Genomic DNA, 27,495 nt, shown 5'->3' with positions numbered 1-27,495 from the left:
AGTTATGAAAGATACACCATGAAAGGGAGCTGTGAAGGACAAAAGTAATATATTGATTTTGGGCGAAAGACCTTGAGAAATCACTGAGGACTCCCTACATGCTTACATACCAGCCAGGCTGCTGCAGTCAGTGCATCGTTGTTTAAAAACCCATATAGGCCGTTTTTATTTATTTTTGTGTCCTTGCTTTGGTTGCAAGTTCATCTCTGCCTTAACAGTTTCAGTATTGATAGCCATTTTCCATTTGTGACCAATATAGTCAGACTTCACATTTTTCTTTTTTGTGTTAACGTCCTAAAGGAGTGAAATATTCTAGTTTTGTCACATTTTCTCCTTGACAGTCAAGTTTAATACTTTTCTAAACTGTTAAAATCATAATGTTCAGATTAATGTTGAAATGCATTCATACACCCCTTGAATATTTTTTTCACATTTTGCCATATTACAACCAGACATTTCAAATGTATGCATTGGGATTTTATAATATAGACCAATATAATAAAGCAAACAACCACCTTAATTCAATTCTTGAATTTGTTTAATTGTATTCAAAGTTAAGCTTTTTATGATCAGAAGTTATTCATGAAGTGAATGTTTTCCATAAAATCTCCATGTAAAACAGACAATTATGGGACAACAAATGGTGTAAAATTCATATGGATTCCAATAAGTTGCCATCAGTGATGGATTGAATTGACACAAGAACAAACATTTGTTCATCCGCAGGAGGACAGTTGTTAAAACTAAACCAATAACTAATAACCGCAAAAAGAGCAATGCTTGATTACCTATAGGTTCAGAAATATTGACAAAGTAACCTGATCCCTTTTTAAAATGCGATAATTACAAAAATGATCACAGAAGCAGGAGAAATTATGAACAGAAAATGATGGATGTGAAGAGGATACTTTTAATAGGTGCTACTATTAACTTTATGTTGATTAAAGTTTTATTTTAGACATGATTTAGATCCTTCAGGTATCCACATGTCAAGCCAGAAATGGACTAATTTTACTTTGGATGACTTAAGAACGACTGATTCTTGCTTCCATTCGTGGGTGGCTTCCCCACAACGCAGCAACAGGTTCAACTGAAGGATGGGTTGGTCGGCCCCAGAATAATCAACAAAACCTATTTACTTTAGAAAGTAAAACTACAGTTTTACAGTTTCTCAGAGTCTAAAATAAGCTGAAATGATTGACTGAAATCTGAGAGGAGAGGAAAAAGTTAGAGAGAGAGAAGTGGAAAAAGAGTAAGAAGAGAACCTTGAACAAAGAAACATTCCAGTTTTAAACGAACACCAGCCCACCTGGGAGGGTGATTCAGTGAATTAAGTTCCACCTGTACAAATCTGAAAAGTGTGGCATATATTTGTTTACAATATGACAGAGCCATCAAGACATGGTTGTCCATCGACACTGGCAGCCGAGGAAATGGCAAACATGGAGGAGCTTCAGAGATTCACAACTTGAAATGATCACATAAAACCCTAAACAGTACATATTAACATTTATGGCTGTAAAATGACAAAATGTCAAAAGCTTTTACAAGATGTTGTTGGACTGCTTGTTATATAATGAATCCCCTTTTATTAACAGTAATACAGAGATTAGCACTTCCCCTTTTTTTAGCCAATGCTAAATGCTTTTAATAGGTTAGCCTGTTGTGTTGGTGATTGTCAATTTCTAAAATAATATATGTTTTGTAGAAAATAATACAAGTTATTCCAATTGTTAAACCATTTAAAATCGGTCTAATTCAAAACTGGCTGCAATAAATGTGCTTTTTATCTTCAGAAGTTAAAGAAAACATGTTTTATCCTTGAGTCTCAACGCAACGCCTACTGAAATCTTCATGTGAAATCTCTAAAGACTCACAACCTACAAAATATTAATGAACATACAAGAAAAGGGAATAATTATCATATTTATACTTATTTCGGAGGCTTAAGACAGAATGTTTGAAGTGATTATATGACTTTGGGTTGCAAGTTTCCACCCTGTAAAAGATTAAATTATATGTCTCCATTTTTCTATTTGAAATAAGTTACCCTTACAGCTTAGACCTTCTTGTTTTTGACCCCAGCATTACAAAGTATAATGTCCCGCCTGTATTTTGTCCTTGCAGAACGGCTTGATGGTGAAAGTTACAGAAACATGTCCAGAGATTAACTGCACCACCGGTGAGCAGATCCTACCAGAGGGCAGATGCTGCAATGTTTGCAGAGGTATGGCTTCCATTTACCGCAATCTTTCTGCCATCCACAACTCAACCTCTCTTTGGATCTGTGTGCACCAGTGTTCTCCACAAAGAGTAGTGAAAGCAACCCTCTCTTCATGTTAATTAAGCTGGACTCTCGCAATATTTCTCTACCTTTCCGTTCCTGTGAACGTATTTTGTTTTTGTTTCTTTTTTGGCTAAGATAGCTATCAGAGCAGATTGGGCTGTCTTTTGCAGAGCACCTGCTATGCCAATTTGCCTGGGTCCTGCTGCTTTGGCAGGGAACTACTACAAGGTAAATAGGCACCAGTCTGTCAGTAAATACATTGAATAAACAAACTGTATGCAGCCTGCAGTTATGATACCATTAGGCACCATTACGGGAAAAAAAGAAAACACAGGGCAAGTTTGGCTGGAAGAAAATTGTGCTCTTGTTTTTGATAAGATTGGCAATATGCCTCACACACACCAAATTTTGAGAAAGGGAGAGAACGCATGCATAAGAGAAAGAAAGATGAACAAATATTTATAGTGATTGAAAGGAAAATATACTTAAAAACAAGGAAAAGATGAAAGAAAATAAACGAGAATGATTAGAAAATTAAAGGTGGTGAGAAAAATGTAAGAATCAAAGGAAGGGAGAAGAAGAATGGATGGCTGTGAGAAGGAATGGGTTGAATAAAGGAACTATCAGCAGGAGACTGAAGAGTGCATGAGTTTATATGATAAGACTTTGCAATTAAATATTACCTTCCTAGAAACCCTCTATTTCCCACCCTACTTGTGTGTGTTTATCCACCGTAAATGAAGCAGAATGCAGGACATTATTTCCAAATCAAAACAAAATCGTACAAAGTAATTTTGATCGAGATCCCAGTGGAAATATCTTGGTACAGTTGAATTAAGAGAAATGAGTAACTTTTCAGCTAGATATCAGAGCTTGTTTTAAGTCAATAATTCCTTAAAATTCATAAAAAACTATTAATATTAGATTATTTTACTTATAACAAGACATTTTTCCCATGTTACAAGTGAAATAATCTGCCAGTGGATACTTTTTAAAATCAGTTTTAGCGAATTGACATAAAACAATCTCCTATATCTTGCTGAAACTACTTGTATGTTTTTTCCTATTTCAAGTGCACTAAGATGTTTGCGCTAAAAACTAGACAAGAATATTGGATACAATTTTGTGTTTTTCAGTGTAGTATCTACTTCACAGTTTTTCTGAAATGCATTTTTCCCTTCCTGGTTTGTGGAAGGGACATTCATGGTCACACAGGCTCTGTCGTTGCAGTACTCCTACTTCATTATTTCACTGCAGTAGCGAACAAGAACCATCATGAGGGACTTGTGTCCACACAAACACAACTTTTTAGGCCAACATATAGATGGTACACACTTCCATAAGCAATTATTTTAAATTTGTGCACCATTTTAGAGATGGAATTATGGGGTTATAGTAATGTAGTTGAAGCTCAGGCTCTTTGGCTGCTCTGTCTCTTAGGGCTTTTATGCACAGCCTGTCTGTCACTCATTACAGAACAGGATGAGATGCATCTACACAGTGAGACACAATCATCTCTCTGTCTGTCTGCCACCGTCCTCATCTGTCAGACTAATTTTCGGTCCATCTATCTGTTTCATTACACTTGTGCATGTGCCTGCTCTGTCTGCAGAGGTGCAGATCAAAAAACAAAAAACAAAAAAAAAACAGGCAGCACATTTGCCATAACATTATGACCTTGTACGTTTCAAGTCAAATTGTCCTTGAGGAAAAATCTTTGTGGCACTTGGAATTCCAATTCTATTAACCATTTTATTCTCTCCTGCTTTTCTTTGCTCTCATGAACCGAAATGCATCCTGACTAAATCCCCAAGTCAGCTGTTCACATTTATGCATTTTTATAGTTTAGTCATCAAAAAGGAAGTTTTGACGGAAAAGCCTACACCATTAGACAAGATATTCTAGAACATAAAAATATTCATTTCAGATCCAATCAGATCGAGTTTATTTTAAATAAATCGATTACCTTTAAATACAATCCAATTTGATAGTCAGGTTCAGATGAAGTTACAGGCGATTCAGTCTATGACATAATTCGACTTGTTTTGATTGCTGAAACTTTTTCCTGTCTTACGGTTCTCAGCTTGTGTTGTAACAACATTTCTATGGTTGGGCTTACCTAACTGCAGGCATGATGTTTTTGCTGATTGAGATTTAATTTCTGCACACAATCTCCATCATTGGTATATTGATTGTCCTGCCAATTTTCTAATGACATAAAGTTTTATTCTGAAGAAGCAAAACAAAGTATGAAGATAGCAGATTGTTGGGAGCAAAAGAGCAACAAATTTTCACCTTGTGGGATAAGCAACCAAGTCGCATGCAAGCAACAATTTGTGCGGTTGTGTCTTTTATTGCCGTTTGTGAATCCTTCCTCTAAAGGAAAAGCCTTTAAAACTGCACCACTTTTGTATAGACATATACATAAGGCTCAATGTCATTCATGATGAAAAGTGTTTGTGTCTCTTTCCACAGAGCTGCATTTGTATTTGCCTGTCTATACAAAACTTTTCATTGCCTCGAGTGAGCAAATTTTATCACTCCCTTTGCTTCTCTCTTTCAGGTTATGACTTCTGCGCAGAGGGACTCATTTGTGGAGAAAACTCGGAGTGTAAAAACAGGAATACTAAAGCAGAGTGTGAATGCAAGAGCGGCTATGCCTCCATCCACGGGGACTCTACTTATTGTGAAGGTACGACTTTATTTTACTCGGCTCAGGTTGTGCAGGGCCTCACGCGGTTGACTCATAATTTATATCAGCCTGGATGTAAAAAAAAGCTGAACTGGTAGCAGTGGGTGGAGCGTTTAATTCACCGTTTGCCTTCAGGAATACAGAGGCTGTGATCTACAGACTGAGTTTTGTACAAGTATGATGACTTCCAACAACTGCTTTAAAAAAGCTCAATTATTAACCTAATGCCATGAAAAAGTCACCTGGCTAGAGTTTCCTGTTCTATGAAACTTTTCCTATAGATTGAATGTATACCCAACAGTCACAAAAGGAGAGAACATGGAACTGTGGTGAAATTTTCCAGGAGTGGCTGGCCTACCAAAATTACTCCAAGAGTATGTAGAGGAATTAAAATACTTTATGGTAAATATTTGCATATAGCTGCATTTCTATTTCAAATGTCGTGGTTTTGCTCCAGTGGCAACATCCAGTTGTTGATCATGTGACTCGTGTGATGCAAAAGTGTTTCCATTGCAGTTTTGGGAAAGAAATCATATAAATAAACCACATAAATAAAATATGTGACACAATCATATGTGCCACAATATAAACCATATATTTATTATAAACCATATATTTATATTTTCAAAATGTGAATTTATATTGTCAGTGGAAACAGAGCTATTGACATGACGAAGGTGGAAAAGTTTTATGTGGTGAATCTTATTACATCTTGTAAAACTAACAGAATTACAATAACAGAAAACTGGATGTAAATAATGGATTTGCGTCAAACAGCAGGACATTGAAGCACGCCGGCAAATCCACCACCAAATTGAAAGTTTGACAGTAATTACATGTTTGGAATTACTGCAAACACGTAATGGCAGTTTTTGTCAATAGAGGAGCAGGTTTATTTGGATTGTTTCTATTTTTACAAATCATTTAAAAAATTCTTGTGGATTTTTCTCTTTTTATCTTTGCTTACTGTGGCTTAGCAGGATACCTGTAAAGTTTTTAGAGACTTTATGTGATTTGTTTCCAGTAGGTTGACATGGTTTACATATGCTTGAAACATTTGGGTCAATTACATTTAGCTCTAGCATAAGTTTCTCTTTTGAACAAAAAACTAATCAGAATTTTAAAAACTGACTTTTGCTAATTTGCAATGTTTCTTCTGTGGAAGAAAGTCTGTGATCATTCCTGTGTGGAGATTGTTGGCTGTGTAAAATCCCCAGCCTATGGAGGCTGCAGGCTTAGATTACTTGTGATGAAGCCAATGGCTTTATTTGATTAAGAAGCTTCAGAGCATGAGTCTGTGGATTGAAGGATTTGCTCAGTGCTTGGTGCAATTGTCTTTGGATCACAGCCACAACAATCTGAATACACTGAGCGTTCTGTGAGCCCTGTAGCCTTCCTTCACATCTCTGAATTGCATCAGATTTTAACCTAGAGTTGGACTCCAGTCCAAATCAGTCCCATGCCAAAAATGAGAGCTGAGAAACTCTGATTGCTAGATCAACAGTTTAAAATCAGGGAGCCTCGGTTTCAGCTACATGGACTTTATCCATGTTTGGGGTTTGTGCCCTACAGTCGGCTCAGACTTTTTTTCTATTCCATTTGCAATATTGATAGTTTTTAGAGCTTTTCCCTCACATGCAAGTGAAAGTGGCTTAGGATAGGTGTGTGATAACAGCGATAAAGTCCTTAATGGTGAGGTAACCGTCTGTTTTTGAGTTATAAACAAAACCCCAAAGGCTGATGTGATGTCGGTTCTTGCTGAGGTCAATTTAATTGCTTGTATGTATTATTAACAGGAGAATCAGCTCTGCTTTTACTATCATTAAATGTGATCATCACATCCTCATAAATGTTTTATTATGCATCTTATGACATTATTTACTTGTAATCAGAAAGATGCTTTGGAGCAGTGTTAACAAATCCCAGTTTGAATGTGATAATTGCTCTCAGTCACCTCATGGTGCCATTTTTGTCTGTTTTTAATGTAAAAGCAGGGATGAGCTGTTATGGATACAGGTGGTGCAGCAGTGTAGCTGTTACCACAGTCACTTGACAGCAGAAACGTCTCCTGCTCAGATCTTAAGCTTTTATTGAGATATTTTTGTAAAGGTGTTTTCTCTTTGGTTTTCCCTCAAAGTTCAGATCACATGAAGGTAATTTGTTTGTTTATGTCTTATTATTTTCAGTGCATCATTTGTCTAACTCTTGGATTATTGAGTTGTAGTTTTTCTTCATATTTTAAACCAAACTGAACGAACCCTGAAATCAGTTACTATAATGACTGAAAACAAATAAGCTGCCAATTTTGACTCTACTAAACTTTCTCATTTGGGAATGACATTAGGAACTGTTTGTATCTTGGAAGAAGTAAATTTAAATTTGTGTAAAAGTTATTAAAATAGCATTTAAAATGCAGAGTAGATATGCAGTTCAACAGAGGCATAGCTTTTTTATCTGTAAAGAACAGAGCTTTTCTATATATCAAACGCAAGCTTTTCCTGGGCACGTTGTCTGCAGCATATTGGGTCAGTTTGCTATTGCATATATACGATGCAGGCTTAATTTCTGCACCCAGCCAGTGAATTTGGTTACAGTCTTAATATTCAAAGCCATTTGCCTAATCTCTGAGAAAGCAGGAATGTGCCCGCATAGGCAGAATATCCACAGACGTATAAATACAAACATAGCCACATACTAATGAAGATCTGTTTTTCAACTGCTTGGCCGCCAAGGAGGGTGTTTATTTATTCCATAAAAGATGCATTGCTGCATATGGCCTGACATCTTTCTGGATATGTGCTGGATCCTGAGCTTCTATGTCTTTTCTTTGCTTTGGAAACTGATAAACATTGTAGGTGCATGAGTCTTGTGAACTTGTATTGTTGGATACATGAAGCAGGTTGATAATCATTTATTTGTTTCTCGCGCATCGTCAAACTCTGACCAGCAGAGCACATAAAACGTATCTGGTAGATCATCAAGTTGCTATTCCTAGCTTAATATCTGCCACCTCCACAAAACTTATGCATGGGAAACATATTTATATTGAAGAAAACAGAAGGTGCATCTTAATGGGAGGGAAAACAAAGCTGCTGATAAACAGCCATACTTTGATTCTCTGCTTTAATGTTTTTCAAATTCATTTGACCAACACATGCTGGGATTATTTTTTATTACATTGATTAAAAGTTTACACTGATTATGAATTTTGCGTTGCTCCATTGGACACATGCTATCAGATTTAAAGGTGTGTTTATGGGACTCTTCTCTAATATTGACCTGACTGATTCAGTCTGGTTCAAAACGCCTTTGATCAAAAATATCCCTGTAGTAAAAGTTTCTCTTTTGTTGGTGTGCTATATGTGTAACTACTGCAATTAATTTGCACTGTGTTAAATGTTCCCTGCAACTTCGCAACACATTTGAATGCTTGATTAAAACACTGCTTATGTATTTGAGTGCTAATGCTCAGTAAAAAAGATTCACCTAATGACAACATTTAAGCTGCTCTTACTCTTTCACTTGCTACATATGACGGTGTATCTAAAAATGTATGTCTTGTTATGATGAAATGGAGCATCGTTTGTGAAACATCAAGTACTGTCACATCTTTGAAGTCTTATTTCACTTTTGATTCACCGACGTTTGTTATAGTTTGATGTATCAGAATGTAGGTTGTAAAATTTATTTTTCAGTTCAGAGTATGGAAAAAAGGGAGTTTTGATGTAAAGTTGATTTTTTTAACCATATATCATGTTAAAATGTAATTTCATCATCAAAAACATACATAGAGTGAACCCCCTCCTCCACACAAGGCTCCTTCAGACTAGTGGCAGCAGCAGTTATCCAGTGTTTCTTCCCCCATGCAGTGAAACTGCTGTAAAACGAGATAAGCATATTTGCACTATTTTTAGCAAAAATAAATATTGGTTAAACGTGTAAAAATAGTCATGGCATTTTTTTTAAATGTATTGATCTCTTCTAAAGAGTATATATCTTTATATTTATATTCAATATATGAAACCAAAGTCAAATTTATTTTTTTATGCCCATAAAAAACTAAAATTGATTCAGATTCTTCTGAACAACTACAGCAGTGTTTACCCACCTGGTATTTGGATTTGTTTGATTCTCTGTTCTAAATGATTCAAACTTGGTTGTGCTTGTTTTATTCCAGCATAACTCCTTATCTGCAGCATGTAAGAATGTATTATAACTTATAATTAAGGAGCCTAATATTTTATTGATAAAAAGTCTCATGGTTTTTGTTCACTCAGGCTTTACCGTCTGTATCAGCTCTTGTTTATGCTGTCAGTATTATTCTTAGACTCCCAGCAGATCTAATGTATCCACCCAAATGTCTCTGCAGAGACATTATAATAGTGCTGCTGCTGTTGTTTTGCTGTCAGGTTTTTAATCGTCCAAGGAAAAAAAAAAAAAAAAAAAAAAAAAACAGGATTATGCTGTTGACACACAGAGTGGAGAAGTATTGCTCAGAAATGAAGCACAATAATAAGACATATATAGTCCTGTTGTTCTGGAAAATGTTGCGTCAGCAAAAGACAAACAAGCATGATCACCCATTTCTGGAGTCAGTAGTAACCTGTTCCCACGTGGTTTTCACCCTGGAGGCTGACGTTTTGAAATCCCAGCCTGGACGCCTTTCTGAGTCAACCTTCACCAAAGCATTGACAATTTTCTTTCCCCTTCATACATCTCCAGCTCCGAGTGTTTTTGTCTTGAGTAAACCTAAATGATCTCCCACTCTGCAGCTTGGTGTTCTACAGCCTCTCAAGCACCCAGGCTGAGCTCTGCCTCGCTTTTTCATGGATCAGATTAAAGCCACTATGACTGCTGTGCAATCTGGAATTGTTTGTTGTTTAAGACATTATTGAAATGTCAGAGCAGTTATGCAGATGCTTAAGTCAAGTACTTTCTCATATGCAGATTTGGAGCCCATTTGTATTACAATTATCATCCAAGGGTTGCTATGGAGAATTATCCTGCTGTTAAGAACCTCTAAGGGTCACTATGTGTGCATTATTATCTATGTTAGCTAATCTCAGGCTTGTTCTTCAATCTACCTTATACATGAAGGTAGATTTCCCACCAATTAAGCTGCTCTGTGTTTTGGTTCATCTATTTAGTTTGATTAAACATAATTAGATTTAACTCAGTTTAAAGTAGCTGGTATTTAAGGTAAGATTTTTTTTTTTTTTGCACCAGAAACATCACAAATTTAAAAGAATAACTCTATGTGATAAATGATTATTTTGCCCTGAGATGTTTCTCAAATGTTTCTCTTCACATTATGAATCTTTAAAGAGGGGATGATGCAACATTTACCGTTTTAGCTTTTTATCATGCTATGTTAATCCATCATCAAAAACATACCTGGAATGTTGTTTAGATTCTTTCATGAATCTTTCAGGAGCCTTTGAATCTTCTTTGGCAGACTTTCGGGAATGCCTAAGCTTTTTCTTATACAATGCTCCGTCTGTTTCCCCAAAGCTCCACCTTGGAGCTCCTGTCTCCACCCACAGAGCCTCCGTCACACAGCTCCTCCAGACTAGCTTCAGAAGGAGATGCCAAACATTTAGTGGAACTGTGTGTCTGCTGAGCTTAACATACAAACTACTTTTCAGTTCAGTGCTCCTTAGAATGGTTATAAACGGCATTCTGGAGGTGGGCCTTCTTAAAGTGACAGAAGCCAATTTCTGTGATATAAAGCTAAATTAATTTTGTTATTTTTGACACACATAGAATTTTCACATATTAATATATAAAGACATATGGTTGTAGCTGAATTAGGCTCCCTTGTAGCATTCGGCTAAGCTGAGATCAACTTAGCTGTTGATCTCAGACAAGAGGTGGATTACAGTGGCTCTCAAACATGTATCTAACCAGTTCAAATGACCGGTCTTCTGTTAAAAGGAAAACAAAAACTATACTGTAGTACTGTTAATAGCTTAAATACTTGAGATTCTTCAAATTGTTATCAATGCTTACTGTAATAGTTCAAACTAACCATCTCATCCTTACAGCTACCATCTGCACTCTTCATTTTCTGCACTCTTGGGGATAATACAGCCAATTGACCTGCAGAAAAATGAATGGCTCTCAAGGATAAGTCTGCTTTATAAACCGCATCCAATAGCTTGTCAAGTAGCATTGTGGCTTTGGCATTTCTACTGGAAAAGATGCATTTTTTTTTTTTTTAACATATCTTAGACAAGCTGAATGCAAAAATCATGAATAGGTGAATTTTCTGAGGATACTGAACTGCAAATAGGCAAAGGTCCACTGTAATGCAAATTGAGTTTATTGCAAACTAACGGATAACGGTGACTCCATTTACTGCCACATGGGTTGATTGTTGTTGAATTTTAAAGTCTGCCGTTATCACTGTTGATTACTTTTTTTTGCCGTTTTTCTGTAAGTCGTTGAATTCTTAGCACTATTTCAGCATTGTTTTCTCAACATGATATTCAACATCTGTACTTGACAGTAAATGTTCATAACCCCAAAACCCTTCAATATGGTTGTTGAATTGCAACATTTTGAAAGGTAATTTGTTAAACTTCCTCTTTGTTGTGCTTGAAAACACTCATCATCAGTTGTCACAAACTCTTGATGTCAGGAGTTTCTGCAGCAGATGACACAAGTAGTGATTAGATTTAGGAGACAATTCATTTTTCAAATAATGTGAGGTTGGTTTGAACAACATTTCTTCACTTAGTGAATTAAATTATCACATGAACAGTGTTTTGTGTAATTACTCAAGTTATCTTTGTCCATTAGTAACAGTTGTTTGATCAGTTGGAACATTAAGTGTGACAAAACTGCAAAAACTGAAGAAAAGGGGCAGAGACTTTTTGATACCACTACATGTTCTCAAAAATGAAACGGAATGCTGTTGAAGTTTTTATGTAGTTAATAATTGCAAAGCTCTGCACTCTTTCTTTTCATTCACCAACTTAAAACAGTCATTCTTTTGCAGTTTGATTTTGCCAGGAGTCCAGCGACTCCCCCTTGGTGGATAGATTAGAGCAGTTTGAGTCTGACACATCAAACCATTTTCTGTTTGATCAGCTTGCTTTCATTTAGCTCCAAGGAGCGAAACTCTTTGGGATCAGGAACGGAGTCTCTGATGTGTCACCCTAGCTAACAGGCTCAGGAGGCATTTTATGATATCCCAGATCTCCAGTCAGTCATTGCTTGGAACCACAACAGATTTTGTCTCTTTTATTCTTTCTGCTCTATCTCTTCCCTCCTTGCTTTTACTACTTACTGATAATCTGCAGTGACTTTAGTGCTAATGGCATTGCACTTGCTGCTACTGGAGCTGCTTATCTTGGCTGATGATGTGCCCGTTTTTTGTTTGTTTTTTTTTTTTGTAGATCCTGGAGGGTACATGAGGAAGTAACCAGTCTGAGTGTTTGTTCAGACAATTTGCTAGATCAAGAAATGCCATTTAAACCAGAAAAAACATTTTTGACACAACATTGTTTTAAAAAATGTCAGGCTGATGTTCATGGTAAATGCTTTATTACATGCCCTCTGAAATTCTGCATAGAAACATGCATAATTTTGGGGCTGTTCTTAAATTAAATGTATCTGCAATACAAATGTCATGAAAATGCAATTTTACCAGGCAGACAAATGAAGAGTTGAGGCATTATTTCATATCAAACCCTTAAAAGGCAGGGTTTTCCTTTAAATATGTAATTCAGATTAAATTAAATCAAATCTACTGTTCTGACATGTTATTGTAGTGAACAGTTGATAGATGTGAGCTTGTGAAGAATTATGTCTCCCAGTGCAATTATTCACCAATTTTTAAATTTGCATGAGTCTTGCTGTCAGCCTCAAACAAAGGAAAACCTTTGCTGTCCATAAAGCAATCTAAATTTTATGATCAAATTTCTGGTTGTTGTGTTTCTGGACATAAAACTTGTCAGATTTTAAACAGATAGCAAAGGGACTGCATAATTCTCAATGTCCTAAGGCGGCATGCAGCGCTCTTTTGAAGATTTAATCTTCCGTGTACGTCCGTTATTTTCTCAGCACTACAGGAATTTGTATAAATGTATAAAAAAAATCATAACTTTCTAATATTTCTTTGCCTTAACTTTGCACAGCAGAAGAGAAAATACTATATTTTGACACTTTTATAGATGCTGATGAAATCAGTAAAATAAAGTCTGGATTTTCACATAGTTAGCTTGCTTTTAAGCTAACTCTTAATACCTTCCTGACATTACAGTTGACTGTTAAGAGGTAATTTCTGATGAACCCCCTTGCCCCCAAACAATTCACAATGATTCCCTGCTTGTTTTTAAGTTGCTTTGTCACTAAAAATCCTCCTCACCACTCCTAGCATGTTAAGAGTTTTGTCTTAAAGGGGCAGCATTAGGTAAATTCAACGTTTTGAGCTTTACATCATGTTATAATGTTATCCCCTCATCAAAAACATACCTGGAGTGCTGCCTTGATTCTTTCATGCATGTTTGATAAATCCCTTAGTCTCCATGGCAACCACTGAGCCATGCAAAACGCCTGGGTGGACCTAGTGCTGCCTTCCAGTCATAGCTGCAATTTCCAAACTTCCACCTCACAGAGCAGCTCCTTCAGATTAGCCAGCATCAATTAGCAAACACCTGGTGGAACTGTGCCTCGGCTGAACTCATTATAGGAGCTCCTTCTCAGTGCAATGCTGGCAAAAACATCATTAAAAGGTTAGTAGAGGAGTGGTGTTGTGATGAATTTCTGAAGGCAAAAGTTTTTAAAGAGACAATTCGTTGAATTGGGAAGTCAAATTCCTTTTAAGGCATATTTGATATACGTATCATTTCCATACAACTGAGTTTCTTGACGATGTTAGGAAATGGTGCTATGTGCCTGGAAAACACATAATACTGCCCCTTTAAAGGTACGCCGATTAGTTTTATGTATGACATGATTATGTTTCATGTCCAAAGACTTGCTGTACTAATTTCATGACAAAAGGTTTTTTACAAGGTCCACACAGCTGAGAAATAGAAAGTAATTTATGCAGAATTTTACCAATGATGTTTCCTCATGCTGCTGATAGTGGATGGCAGATGAGCTGATATGAGCTTCACTTCTGGGCAGCACAGATCAGAACCGAGGCTATCAGACAGTCAGAGATACGGAGAGGGACTGTCTGAGGGAATGTTAGTTAAATAATAGAAAAAAAAACAGATGAATATACTGAAGAATCACCGGGGGCCCAAGCCTGCAGGAGTCGCATCTTCTGAGGTTAGAAATGAGCCAATCAAGGCCAGCAGCTGCCCGCAGAGTTTCCACAGTAGGGATGAAGGTGTGTCTGAGTAAAAGCCCTCGTGTGAGTGTGTGTGTGCGCGCGCATTGCTGTCCTGGCTTTTTCAGATAAACTCCAGGAAACATGAAGCATCTCCACCCGGAGTGCAGCACCTGCCCTCATGTGACGGCTAATCCTCAAAAACTGACAGTTTGTGTTTACGTTTCCTCGCTGACTGTGGTCACACAACAAAACCAGGAGTCACAGAAACCTGAGCACACACATTTGTTATGTGTCAACACTTTTACTCATTTCATATCACAGTTCGCTGTAGTGCCAAATCATTAGCTTTAATGTTCCCTGTGCACCAAGTAACATACTGCACAGGTAACCTATTGATTAGGAGCTGTTCGGATAATGTCCAGCTGTCCTTATTCATCCTGCAGTGATGGGGGCAGTGGCACGCATCGGAGTTGGAAAGTCCTGCCGGCTGAATTTACTCTCACTCAGTGACATTAAAGAGTAATTGGCTGTGTTTGTGCCTCTGTGAATCAATCAGCTTCTCTGTAGGTACTCTGCCTCTGTTGTGGTAAAACAAGGACGTAATGACAAGGAATGAATGAGCCACAGCCTCTGCTCACTCTTTGTTCTGAACATTGTAAAAAAAAAAAAAGGAAGGGGGTAAAGTTGGGTCAGTGGAGAAAATGAGAAAGAATCCAAACAGACACCAACTTGGGTGGGAAAAAAGACAAAGACAAGTACAAAGCAGTGCCCTTTAAGTTTGTCCCACTTTCTCTTAAAATTAACATGTAAAAGAATCAATTTGAGTTCTAGACCTCCACCCATGATCACAAGGAGAACATGCTTTTTTATATTAAAGTTTTCTGAAGTCAAACAATAAATTAATACAGTTTTTGACGCTGCTTATATGAATTTATATGTAAAAATATCAATATTAGTTTTCACTTTATGAACAAATTAGTGCACTGATAACTATACACTGAAGAGGGTGATTCACAGCTTCTGCTAAATTAAAGGATTATTTCACTGTCTTGAATTGAATTTGATCATCTTAAGCTTTGGTTTGTGATAAAATTTAATCCAGATACTTTAAAGCACAACATGAAGCTCTTTACTGTATTTTTGTATGTAGCAATAGAACCACCTAATATTGAGAGAACCCTTAAAAACTCCTTTGTATGAACTGGAATTTAAATGTCTAAAAAGTATTTTTTGAATGAGCTTCTATTAAAATATATAGAATTGTTTTTATTTGGTGGAAAGCATAGATCAAAAGACGATGACAAATTGCTAGTCAAGTATTTTGAATCTAAAATATTTTTAGAACCAGACTCGATTGAAAGTCGGCATAAGTCCACTGTCGGCCTTGCTTTGAGAATTTCTGATCTCCGTTTCTAATATTATTCTACTTTTGCTTTTAGAAAAGTCTTCATTTTAGTAAATATGTTTAATAATAAAATTAATAATAAACCCATGCTCAGTGCACAAAAAAATGCCTAAACATTTAAACTGGCCTATTTGTGACAAGTGTGATACTTTTTACACCCTTAAAGCTAAATCCATGTGAGTGGTTTTTCACAGGCCAGAAATTCCTTTTTTTATTTTTTTATTTTTACCAGATTCTGTTATTTTATTTGCCACAGTGCAGACCAGCATCGATATGTTGTTCTGGGGGATCTGTAACGAAATAAGCTGCTTTGTGTGGTGCTGCAGGTGCTTATCTCTCAAACAGCTGTGAAGTGGAATTTTTTCCTTCGCTGTACTAAAAGATCCATTTTACTCGGGTTGATAACAACTATGCCCGTTACGGAAATGCCCTAAATATTTGATAAGCTTTAACATTTAGAGAAGTGATATTTTCACATTTCTTTCCAGCATGTGTAAACACTTTTTTGACTAGATGTGAGGAAACTATCCATGATTTTGTTTTTATCTAGGCTTAAACAAATGTGTGGCTCTTTTCTTAAAACAATAAGACAAAAGTGACATTATGGAGGCAGTGAATAGTGATTATCGTATTAAAATGAATCGTGGGAAGCAGTCTTGCTCACTTTAAGTGATTATTTCGTAAGGCATTGAAAGGTTGAAAGTCATCCACAGAATCTGACACAAAGTATTCTTGAACCTAAAATTGCCCCGAGCATCAAAACTCTTTGAACAAGTAGAACAACTTCTTCTCAGAATCTGCAGAGACTATTAAAAAGAAATGAACAAAGCAGACTTGGCAACAACTTCTCACTAATTTTGAAAAGCATTGTCTTATGTGTGTATATATATATCTATATAGTAGGACTCAAATTAAATTCAATTTAAATTTTAATTTAGTTAATTTTAATTTAATCGCTTATTGATCAAGCTATTGACAAAATAAGTGATATTTTTTTAAGTCAATCTTGAGCTTGTATGCACTAAGACCTTCATCTTGCTTTTTGCCAGTTTTTTTTTTTCAGATTAATGGGAAAAAAACTGAACATAGTATGTAAAAAAAAAAAAAGCAATTTTCAAAAATAAAATTTACATACTGTCACAAAAAACAACAACGTCTTATGAAAAATGGGCAAGATGAATGATTCATCCTTTAAAGGTAAAGGTAATTTTATTTATATAGCACATTTTCAGCAACAAGGCAATGCAAAGTGCTTTACAGGATTTAAAAGGAAATCCAAACAAAATAACAAACCAAAGGAAAGAGCAAAAGAAGAAAAAGCTAATAATGTTGATCCAAAGTAAACTAGATAAAGAAGTATTCCAAATGGTTACAACAAACAGGATCTTTTTCGCACCTCATGATCAAGCACGCACACACACACACGCAGGCAGGCATAAAGACAACAACTAAGCCTTTTTTTATGACTGCCTAGGCAGAGATAATGGAAGGGAAGACAGCATTGGGAAGTATAGGCAGTGCTGCCAGCCAAGCTCTGTCCAAAGTGCTTAAAGTCCAAACGTGTGAGGAGAGTTTCTCAGTGTGCAGTGGGTGGATTGATTCAGCCCACAGTGTAACACTGGCAGTCTGAGGCCTGCTGAAGTCTCAGTGGGTGAGCGCTCTGTTAAAAGGTCACTCAAAGACCTGTAATAAATTACAGTTATTTCACCAAACGACAGTGTACAGTGTGCTGCTGGCCCCGAAACTCTCCTCTTGTACTCCCTGTCCCACTTCTCAAACTCTCTTCTGGGTGGCATCCATCTCTGCCATCTGCACTTCACCGAATGCATGTGTTCCAACACAGCCAACGCTGTCCTTGGCATGGCTCCGCTCCCTCGCCTCATTCCTCATACGGTTATTTATCCCTGCTTATTTCCGTTCAATTTCCTGACCATCTCTGAGCTGTGGGGGATTGGGCTGGTAATCCTTGAGCCAGAGGGTTTGCTGGCTTACTGCTCTGAATGGTCCATGAGCTGGAGTGCCCAAATTTTCACTGGAACCGAGCCTGAAAGCTCCCATGCAAGGCTAGAAACTAATTTGCACTAAGTAGCCTAATGGGAGTGAATGCAGATTACCTAAAGGTCTGTTTTATTTAATTATCATGGATCGTGTGTGTGTGTGTGTGTGTGTGTGTGTGTGTGTGTGTGTGTGTGTGTGTGTGTGTGTTGACAATTTTATGCTTCTTGATTTTAAGTATTGTTGTGTGTTTACTTCCCTTTTTTGTGTTTTCTTTAATTTATATGTAAACAATTCTTTGATGGTTCAAATTTTTCTTTGTTTTGGTTAAAATCCTCTAAAGTTACACATTGTGGATTGTTTGAGATCACAAAATATTACCCACTGCACATTTTTAAGTAAACATATTTGAATAAGTATTGCATAAACATCCCCATTGCAACTTTTTGTGTGTCCATCTACATCTCACTATTATGCAACAAGGAAAACATCCAGCCAGCGCTAGAATTTGAATAATAACATTATCCATGTGTTTAAACATCCCAGTTAAAGTCAAGACCCAAATCCAACTAAGGTGGAAATAGTTTTTCATACTAAGCACCAGCCTGTCTGACATTCTTCTTTCCGAAATGGCTCAAAGACTTTCTAGATCTTTAAAGTTTTAACAGATATCCCAAAATACTATATGTCACTGCAGTGAAAGTATGAACAGTGGACTCTCTCTAGTCGCAGAGGTTAGGGGTCACAACCATTCACAAATAGCTGAATTCTTAATACTTGAAACCTCCTCAGAAAAGCCTTTCAACAGCTTATTTTAATGTTTCAAACACCTAACATACCTTAATGTGCACAATGGAAACCATCTTGGCACTATTAAAGGTGCCAAGAAATACCTTTAGAAAATTAAAGGTATTTCTAATCTCCCCTCTTGGTGAGACAGCCACTCAGGGCAAGGATAATGAATGGCTCTCCATTCTGCTTTGCAAATGTTAGCCAATAAAGTACTAAGTAGCATTGTGTATTTCAGCTTCCCAAGCTGAATTTTCTTTTGAATATTTTAGATGAATTCCAGAAAGAAATGTACAAATAGGTGAGCTTCCTGCAAATCACTATGTTCTGCAAAAAAATCTGCAGGTGGCTGAATCTGTGAAAACTGAACTGCAAATAGACCGTATCGTCTCAGAGGGAATGAGTACAAATGCACACCACATATCTATATACAAAGGTCTGCCACAAAATCCAAATCAAATACTTCGAAGTTTGAGGCTGTAACATGATAAAATGTAAAAAGTTAAATGGATATAAATATTTAGCCCTTCATTCCTACGTGGTTGGAGCCATTAGTGTACACAACTTTGAGAAGTTTCCACTTTAACTCGGACATTCTATGACACGGCTTAAAAAAAGTTACTTTAGCACATTTAAATGCATTTTATTCATAAGGTGAAGACTTGGCCTTAGCCGAGTCTGGACAGGGACAGAAACTTCTCTTCCCTTAAGTCACTGCCAATCTGTTAATTACAGCACAGACCACAGGGACTAATGATCATGTTCCACAGACTGGTAATGACACAATTATAACTGCGAGGATATCAGTCATCTCCAATTATCTCATTCAGTGTCCTTGGACTGCATAGGCACACACAGAAGAACACACACTCGCACGCACACACACCGCCTTACTTGTGAATAAGACAGAAAACTAGATGACTCAGTGTCATTGAAATCAATCGTTCTCATGCATAAACTTGCTAAAGTGACAAGAGTTTTTAAAGAGCAAATCAGTGCTGTCAAGTGAACGTACAGGCAGTTTAAGTTTCACCTACATACAAAACAAATCAATTGTAACATTAATAAAGTAATTTGAGCTTTTTTGCTTCTGGTTTTTGAAATAAAAAAATAAAGAAAGAAAAGATCAGTGGCTGTCATAGCACTTGTTGCTTTTTTCCATAATTGATTTTTCCTGCCAGAAAATACATCATGGATTCACGCTTTGATTTGTGGCTTTCAGCCAAAAACGTGCAGAGGTATGTGACCTAAATGTTCTGCAAGGCTGTCTTAACATTCACACCAGATTAACTGCTGGCAGTTAAACCCTCCAACAGCGTTTTTCCGTAACTGTGCCTGCACTAATTTAACGCTCCAGTACGCTAAGATGAGCTGTTACATTCGAGAGGAGCAAGAACAAAGCCACGTTGCATGTCAGGCCGACAACTTTGTTTTCTTTCAGAACTGCTCTTGAAGTTTCTCTGTTCATGGCCTTCCCATTGGTTTGGCTGGTTTACGTCAAGTTTTAGAAGGAGTTTGTTTTATATTTTATTACTTTATCTAGAAAAAACATTTTAAAGAACCATATTTTTCGGATTATAAGCCGCTACTTTTTTCCCACGCTTTGAACCATGCGGCTTATAGCCCGGTGCGGCTTTTCTGTCAATTTTTCTTCAGCCACCAGGGGGCTCTTTAACAGGAAGTGGATCATTGGAAGTCAAACTTGGAAATCAAAGAAAGCGCTGATTTTCATTTAGAACAAGCGCATGCCAGCAACAGGCACGACGGAGAAGTATTTTCAAACTCATAACCCCTCATCATGGAAACAACTCGAAGAAGTTCATATATGATGCCGCTTTTAAGTTGAAGGCTATTGATCTGGCAGTACAGATCGATAGCCGCTGCACGTGAATGAATCCACAGTTTGGCATTGAAGATGGAGGGCTGCGTCCTTCATAGCAGATTTAAGGTCCTTGTGGAAAACCAAGAGCGTGGAGATGCCAGCAGCTTATAGCCCGCTGCTGCTTATATATGTACGTTTCCAGTTTTATTTTTATTTTTTAAACTTTGTGGGTGCAGCTTATAGTGAGGTGCACTCTACAGTTCGGAAAATGCGGCATTAAAGTTAAACATGGCACAGTGTTACAAATCACAATGACAGAAGTCTTGAAATGCTGGAGCTCCAGGGTTTGTGTTCAGGCTTTATTTCTGTAAAACATATTTGGTTCAATGTTGTGGGCCTATGGATTTCTCTTTCCATTGCTCAAAGGCCTTTGTCTTCCATATAAGTGAAATAATGCATGGCTTTATTTGAATCAATGCCTCAAAGTCACGGCGTCCCTCAACATGTGGAGTTTAATTATATTCTAACAACTCCTACTTGGTTTGTTGAGATTTTGCAGGGAAATCCTCAGCATATACAGTAGCTGCTATTAATCCAATGACATGATCTGGGCTTTCATAGCTTTTCTTCTAACTTGTACAAAATCTCTCACCCCAGAACATGTAAGCCATTTGTTTATTTAAAAAAGATGAAACAAAAATGGAAAAACTTTGTGAAAACTCAAGTTGACGCCTAAAAAAATACTTGTTGGTATAATCATTTGTGAAATTCAACAACTGACTGTAACAGACATTGACCATAAATACATCTAGTATAAAATGTATTGAATATTCCCATGTGGGAGGTAAAGCTTGTGTCTTTAACCTGTACACTTTTCTGTTTTGTCTATTTCACTAAAGTCATAGGAAAATTCACCGCAGATGCTGTTTTCACAATTTGAATGTGGGGAAAATTGGTTTATTTTTATCAAGTAATTTATAGAGGCTGGCATAGCTGTTATGACTGTTTTCTAATTGGTTGGAATGTTTGGACCATTTGCATTTATTTTCTCACATTGTAAATTGACTTATAGGGTGGACTCACCAGAGCTCTGCTGAATCAGACTAAAGCTCCTTGGCTTGGAAAGTCTAACTTATTTGGAGAGTTGTGAATGTGAAATCAAACCCTGATGCAGCTCAAAAAAACAAACTCTGGCCCACTTTGGGTAATTGAAATGCAGAACATTTCAACTCGATGCATTGTGGGTAAACACAATCAATACAAATAGAAATGCAGTAAGATATTGAGAAGAAATAGCTCAGAGTGAGAACAATGTAACACCTCTGATAAAAATATAAAAAATGGACTGACAAAAATTTATCACATCTCCTGGTAAGAACTCACAGGAATTTGATATGTTTAGAATAAGGGGCAGTTCAGGCCCCTAAAAGGAGAAGTTTAATTGAACTGAAGAATAATGACATTCTTCATATGTCATTCAAATATGTCATTCAAAAGGTCTGGTTAATGTGTTCAGCTGCATTGTGAACCAGAAGCTGCTAACCTTAACCTCAGAGTCTCCAATTAGACTTGGTCCACTGGAGTATTAGGTGTGAAAACAAACTGTTCTTTGGTCTGAAAACGACCTTAACGAGAGCTGCACTCAGGTTTGAACTTTTTTCACTTACACTGTAATTATCAAACAGGAAAATGTGTTTTAAAATTATTGGTTAATTATATTGGTTCAAGTGTTATGGTGTTAGCTCAGCAGTGGGCCATAAATGACCAGACAGGAACCGGTTACACAAATTTCTCCTAAAATGATTGAAACATAAATTCTGCCAGCCAGCAGATGGCTGCATTGAACGGTTCAGTGTTAATAAAGAGCAGCTGGTGTTTCCGTCTGACCTTCATCTAATGAATGTCCTGCAGTGAGCAGAGAGTAAGTCCCCAATGACAAGTGTGCAACTCCTCTGATGGATGACATACAACTAGTGGAAAACGCATGCTCTCACAATGCACCAAGTCATGTTCAAGCACCGCACTTTGATGTTTACTTTTCTGTCAGGCATGGTCAGGGTATTGAAACCAATTTTAAAAGTTTGCCATACATCCATCCATGTGACACATGCCATATTTTCTTGTAAGTTTAGATCGTGGCCATCTGCTAGTGCTTTGTGTGCATTTTCTATTGGTACTGCAGAGATCCATTTTATTTATTCCGCTGCTTTTAATGAAATGGTGTTATGTAAAATCATGTTACGTCATTTCCTGCCCCCCAAAAAAAAACATATCTGCTGTTGTGATGACGTGGAGAAGGCGGAGCGATGGAAAGAACAAGAGCTTCTTAAAGAGAGAGAGGCAGGATTTGAAAGCAACTTGGTCACATGATTGTGGCATAAAATGGCACTATGTTTTAAAATGATACTAATATTTTAACTCAGGAAGAGTTCAGAAATCAATATTTGGTGGGATAACCATGAGGTTTTCAATGGGGTTCAGTGCAGTGGTCTCCATTTTTTCCAGAGCTGTAGAATAAAAAGTCAATACTAGGACAAAGATAAATTGCTAAGATAGCATGAAGAACATAACTAACATGCGGGGTAAGGGTCTTGTGTCTGACAAGTGTCAGAAAGGGTCTTTGAAGAGGAAGATGGCTAGCATTTGAGCAGCTGAATGACTTGATAATCGATCTCCTGGTTATTCACACATTGGTTCATTTAATGAGTCAGATAACAGACACAGTATCCTTTGCTAGGAGCTGTTGACTTCATTAAGAGCAGTAATGGTGTGTAATGATGTGATACGGTTTTATCCTGTCAGAGCACAGCAGCAGGGTGTTGACTTCTGGCACCATTAACATAATGATGGCCACCAAGTATTGTCAGGACATATGCTGTCCACCTGCTCTGGGGCTTTGATCGGGTTCAAACTGAATGTGTTCAGATGTTTTTCAGAAGAAATTACTGATACTTTGTAGGATTTGTTGTCTTCAATGTCATAGTTGAAATTTGTCAAGCTTCTTGTTCTTTCTCAGTTCTGACCTTTGTTACTTCCTGTTTAGTTTGAATTTATCTCACTTCTTGAGTTTTGTTTACTTGTTTTCAATCGTATTAGGTTCTTGTATTGTTTCACACATTTATATTTAAGTGACTTTCCAATGCATAACTTAAAACTCTTATTTTTGGGTTATCAGAGAAAAAGAGGCTAAATATAAATTCAGATTGTACTTTAGATATATTTTTGTTTGAAACAAGTTGTTTTATCTTTGCATTGTCTACGTTGTGTTAGTCTATTAAACAAAATCCATCTGAATACACAAAAGTGTGTTGGTGTGAAATGTGGTCAATTTATAGGGTGAAATATTTACAAGATAAATTTGCGTAACTTTTGCAGAAAATCCTCCACGTAATCCGAAATCCAGTATTGTAAATATTGTTCTGAGATTAAATTTGGTAAATTAAATAATTTATTTAAGCAATTTGTCCACTTTCTCAAGGTTTAAGTTTGCATTTTTAGGAACTTTAAAATCATTTACACAGAGGTCAACACCCCTAACTCATATAAACCTGAGAAACTATTAGGTTTACTTGACCTTCAGTGCAGTGTGACAGCATATAGCAGTATAACCTCCAATTGACCATATTTCTTTTTCAAGGAAATGTTTTTCCTGTGGTTCATACTAGCACATGTCAACACAACTGACTGGTAGAGCAGTAATGTGTAGTCATGTATATTTGTCCTCCATTCTGTTCTGCATGTACAGTTCAGTTGTGTGATGGAGAGGCTCTTCACAAAAGATAAAAGCACAAGACAGAACTTGCCTAAGCTTCACTGACAGCTTTGACAACCAAAAGTAAGCTTTCAAAAAGGATTAAGCAGTGCGCGAAATAAGTTTCAACCACGATCTGTTTTGTCTGTAGACATTACATTTTGTCACACGTTACTTACGCTACTTTGCTGGAGACTATTAATCTCCTGTGAAATTAAAACAAAAGTTTGTCTTTGTGAATTCTCTGCTTTATGACTTGGGAAATGAGATTTAGCGCGGCAGCTTGAGAATTGCTCCCAATTTAACATTCAGGAGAAAGCCAAATAATGTCAGTGCCTGTGACTGGCAGATGGTTAAACAGTCACGTTATCTGCAGACACAGGATATGTAATCACAGAAGGATGCTCACCTCCATCTGAGTGGTGCTTCTTCCTGCAGAGTCTCTGTAAACGTAGATATCAGGTTGTAAATCACAGCCATAATATTGCTGTAGTTGCCGCCTGGCAGTGAACGCATGGCTTGTTTTAGACTGAAGCTGTGAATCAGTTCAAGGTTCACGATCCTGACTTAACTAAACTGCCACCTCTTTCCTTGTTTTTCTATTCAAAGAGAACAAGCTCTAATTATTTTTGTGGTCAATAAAGCACAAGCTAAATGTAAAAAAAAAAAAAATAAATGCATAAGCCATTCTGTTGCTTAAACAGCAAGTTGGTTCATAACCAGTTAATGTTTGTATAGGCAGGCCTGGGATGTAATTATGCAAAGTTGTTTTCATTAAAAATGCCGTACTTCTTGAAAATTACATTTAACCTTGTTAATTCCTACTAAATACTTAACCTGTTGAATGAGATCATTTTAAAATGCTAAACATGTTTGCTTGGCATTGATCCAGTAAGACCTCTGCCCTCTCAACTCGGCTTTAAATAACAGACGGTTAAGAAAGGAAGCAGTCAGATTGCTCTGTAATTTCTTTATTTTTGATTAAACTCCTTATAAAAATGTACAATGCATAAAAAGTCAACAGAAGGTATAAAATGGGACTACAATATTATACATGCTGAACCTGATAAAAATAAAAGTACAACTTTCACTGAAATAGCTTATAAAAAACGTAAAAAAAACACGTAAAAACATTCTACCTCTACCATTCTACCTTCATACCTTTCTACAGAAAATACGTAAAAACATTTTTTAAAAGTAAAGAGATGAAATTAACAATGATAAAGGCAGAGACCAATTAAAATTAAATCAAATTAAAGAATACACTTAAAACAGTCTTGTGTCATGGCAGTATCAGAACATTTTTTCCATTTATTGTTTGCATTTACCATTAAATGAGCAATAACTGAGTAGTTTTTGATGAAGGGATTTTTTAATACACAGTTCAAGCAAAGCAACATGTTGTTGCACCAGATGCCCGGGGATGCGTCTTGGCTACACTTTTACTGTTTTGGTTGTTTTACACTCAACTTTTGTGCATTCAGAACTTTGCCATCTGAATATTTTGATCCAACCATCTTTCACGTCCTGTAGTACCCAGGGCGACGTTGCATCTTTACCGCTGACTTAAAGTAATTTTCTAAATTCTACCGATAGAATACTATATGCCTACCAACCAGCAAAAGGCAGATTAGTTATTTAGACTTGATCAGGGAACAAATATTATGACTGTCAACTGATCCGAAACTACATAAAATCGTAATTTGTTATGAATTGAGGGAATAAATCGATGACGGGGTGACTTGACCCAGCAGTGAAAGTCTGGGTACTGAAATGTTAAAAATATGACGGCAACCTGAACAAAATCACATAAAACCAAAAAAAAAAAAAAAAAACAGGCATGAAATGAGAAAATCTGTTATATTCGATTTACAAAATGCAATGTTTCAGATTATGGATGATACCTCAGCTGCATGAAAAAAGTTAGGATTTCTATATTTCACTTACTTTAAAAAAATGAAAGAAAAAAAAAGCCATATGAAATGTAAACTCAGATGATGCTTGAGGGTTATTATGACTCCAGATTTCTGAGCTTGATATATTTCTGTGAGAACTCCTGCTCAAATAATAATAATAAAAAAACAGCAGTATAACCTATAAGAAACTTTCCAATATCATAACTATATTTTCTTTTTCTCTTATCTTTATAGGTCTTGAAAGCACAAATAGTCAGTGAATATAAATTCGTGTGAGTATTTTTTGAAAGACATAAATTAGTGATCCGGTGGTTGAAAATTAAACAATCTCTTTGTGGATATGTCTAGCTGGAGACTTGGCTTCACATGAAAGCTGTGCCAAGCGTCAGGAAAAATATGCTCAGACTTTTCAAATTGCTCATATGGAAATAAAAAGTTACATAACACTCCAGATGCAGCACATCATTATTTTACATATTTGGTGCCACAGAATCATGTTTCTAAAGCATTTCTACCAATGTGTCAAAATCCTCTCAGCACATTGCAGTGAAGCTGCTCTATTATTTGTCCAGAGCTCACAAAAAAAAATAACACTATGCGCATAAACATTGAAAACAGCTATACTACCTCTGCAAAATTCACAGTCCTAAGAATCTACCTCAGTTCAGCTACAAATACACACAGAGGAAACATGTAAATAGAAACATTGAAAATTCAAGTATAGTCCTGAAAGCAGGTTTTGTCCATACAGTACAAACATGTGAAATATTTTCCTTCACATTATGAAGTTTTTTGATATATAAAAAAGAAAATCATTTCAAGTCCCTTTCAGTTATTTCACTGGGAAAGTAATGCTGCTACCATACTACAAAAGCCCCAAGCACAGATAACTCCTTTGAACATGTACAAGTACACCACTGTGATCAATGGAAGGTTTAAAGATTTCTCCACATTCTTAGAGTAAAATAAAATAATAATAAAAAAAATCCACACTATAATAAAACCCTCAGCAAGTTGAAGCTCTTCCTGCAACTAGTTCCTACAGAAGCTAAAAATAATTTTCACCTATTGTACCAGCCTTCAGTTTTTCATGTAAGCCAAAGTCCAAACAACCAATAAACGACACAAACACAATTAAGTTTAATAATTAACTAAAGATCTACAGTTCTATGCTGAAATTAACTGGTTACCATTTCCACAGGAGAGTCAGAATTTACAATAGAAATAAAAAGCTTTCAATATATATCTGAAGCTCTTTTCTTATTGCAGTTTTTTCAGTAGATCACATAATTATGTATCTTGGGACTTTGGTGTAAAATTACCAGCTCAAGGTTTTACACCAAGCTTCTAATATTATGTGCCATCCAGACTGAGACTTTTCAAAAACATATTTTTACTATTTTTGATAGTTCTCATTCTAACCAGTTTTATATTTATGCTTTTGCTCTTTGGGTGATTTTTCTTTTTGCAATATTTAATACATGCTAATTAGATACCTAAACACTTGTTTAGTTTTGTAAGCTTGACAGATACTTCAGAATATGTAAGTCGA

At 36.5% G+C, this 27,495-nt stretch overlaps 1 protein-coding gene across 1 annotated transcript in view; it reads left to right on the top strand.

Moving 5' to 3' along the window:
• Positions 1-27,495, top strand: part of LOC106954391 (protein kinase C-binding protein NELL1) — a gene marked incomplete at its 5' end in the record, with an annotated part of 223,598 nt that overhangs the window by 72,004 nt on the left and 124,099 nt on the right. Inside the window, 2 exons of the mRNA XM_015043858.1 lie at positions 2,128-2,227; positions 4,851-4,979. Of these exons, the coding sequence (XP_014899344.1) occupies positions 2,128-2,227; positions 4,851-4,979 (229 nt within the window). The remainder of the gene's footprint in view (positions 1-2,127; positions 2,228-4,850; positions 4,980-27,495) is intronic.

This window comes from Poecilia latipinna, unplaced genomic scaffold, assembly GCF_001443285.1.
Source record: "Poecilia latipinna isolate Pla-1442-1.1 unplaced genomic scaffold, P_latipinna-1.0 Scaffold652, whole genome shotgun sequence".
Classification (NCBI taxonomy): Eukaryota; Metazoa; Chordata; class Actinopteri; order Cyprinodontiformes; family Poeciliidae; genus Poecilia; species Poecilia latipinna.
This window is presented reverse-complemented; position numbering and strand designations above follow the sequence as displayed.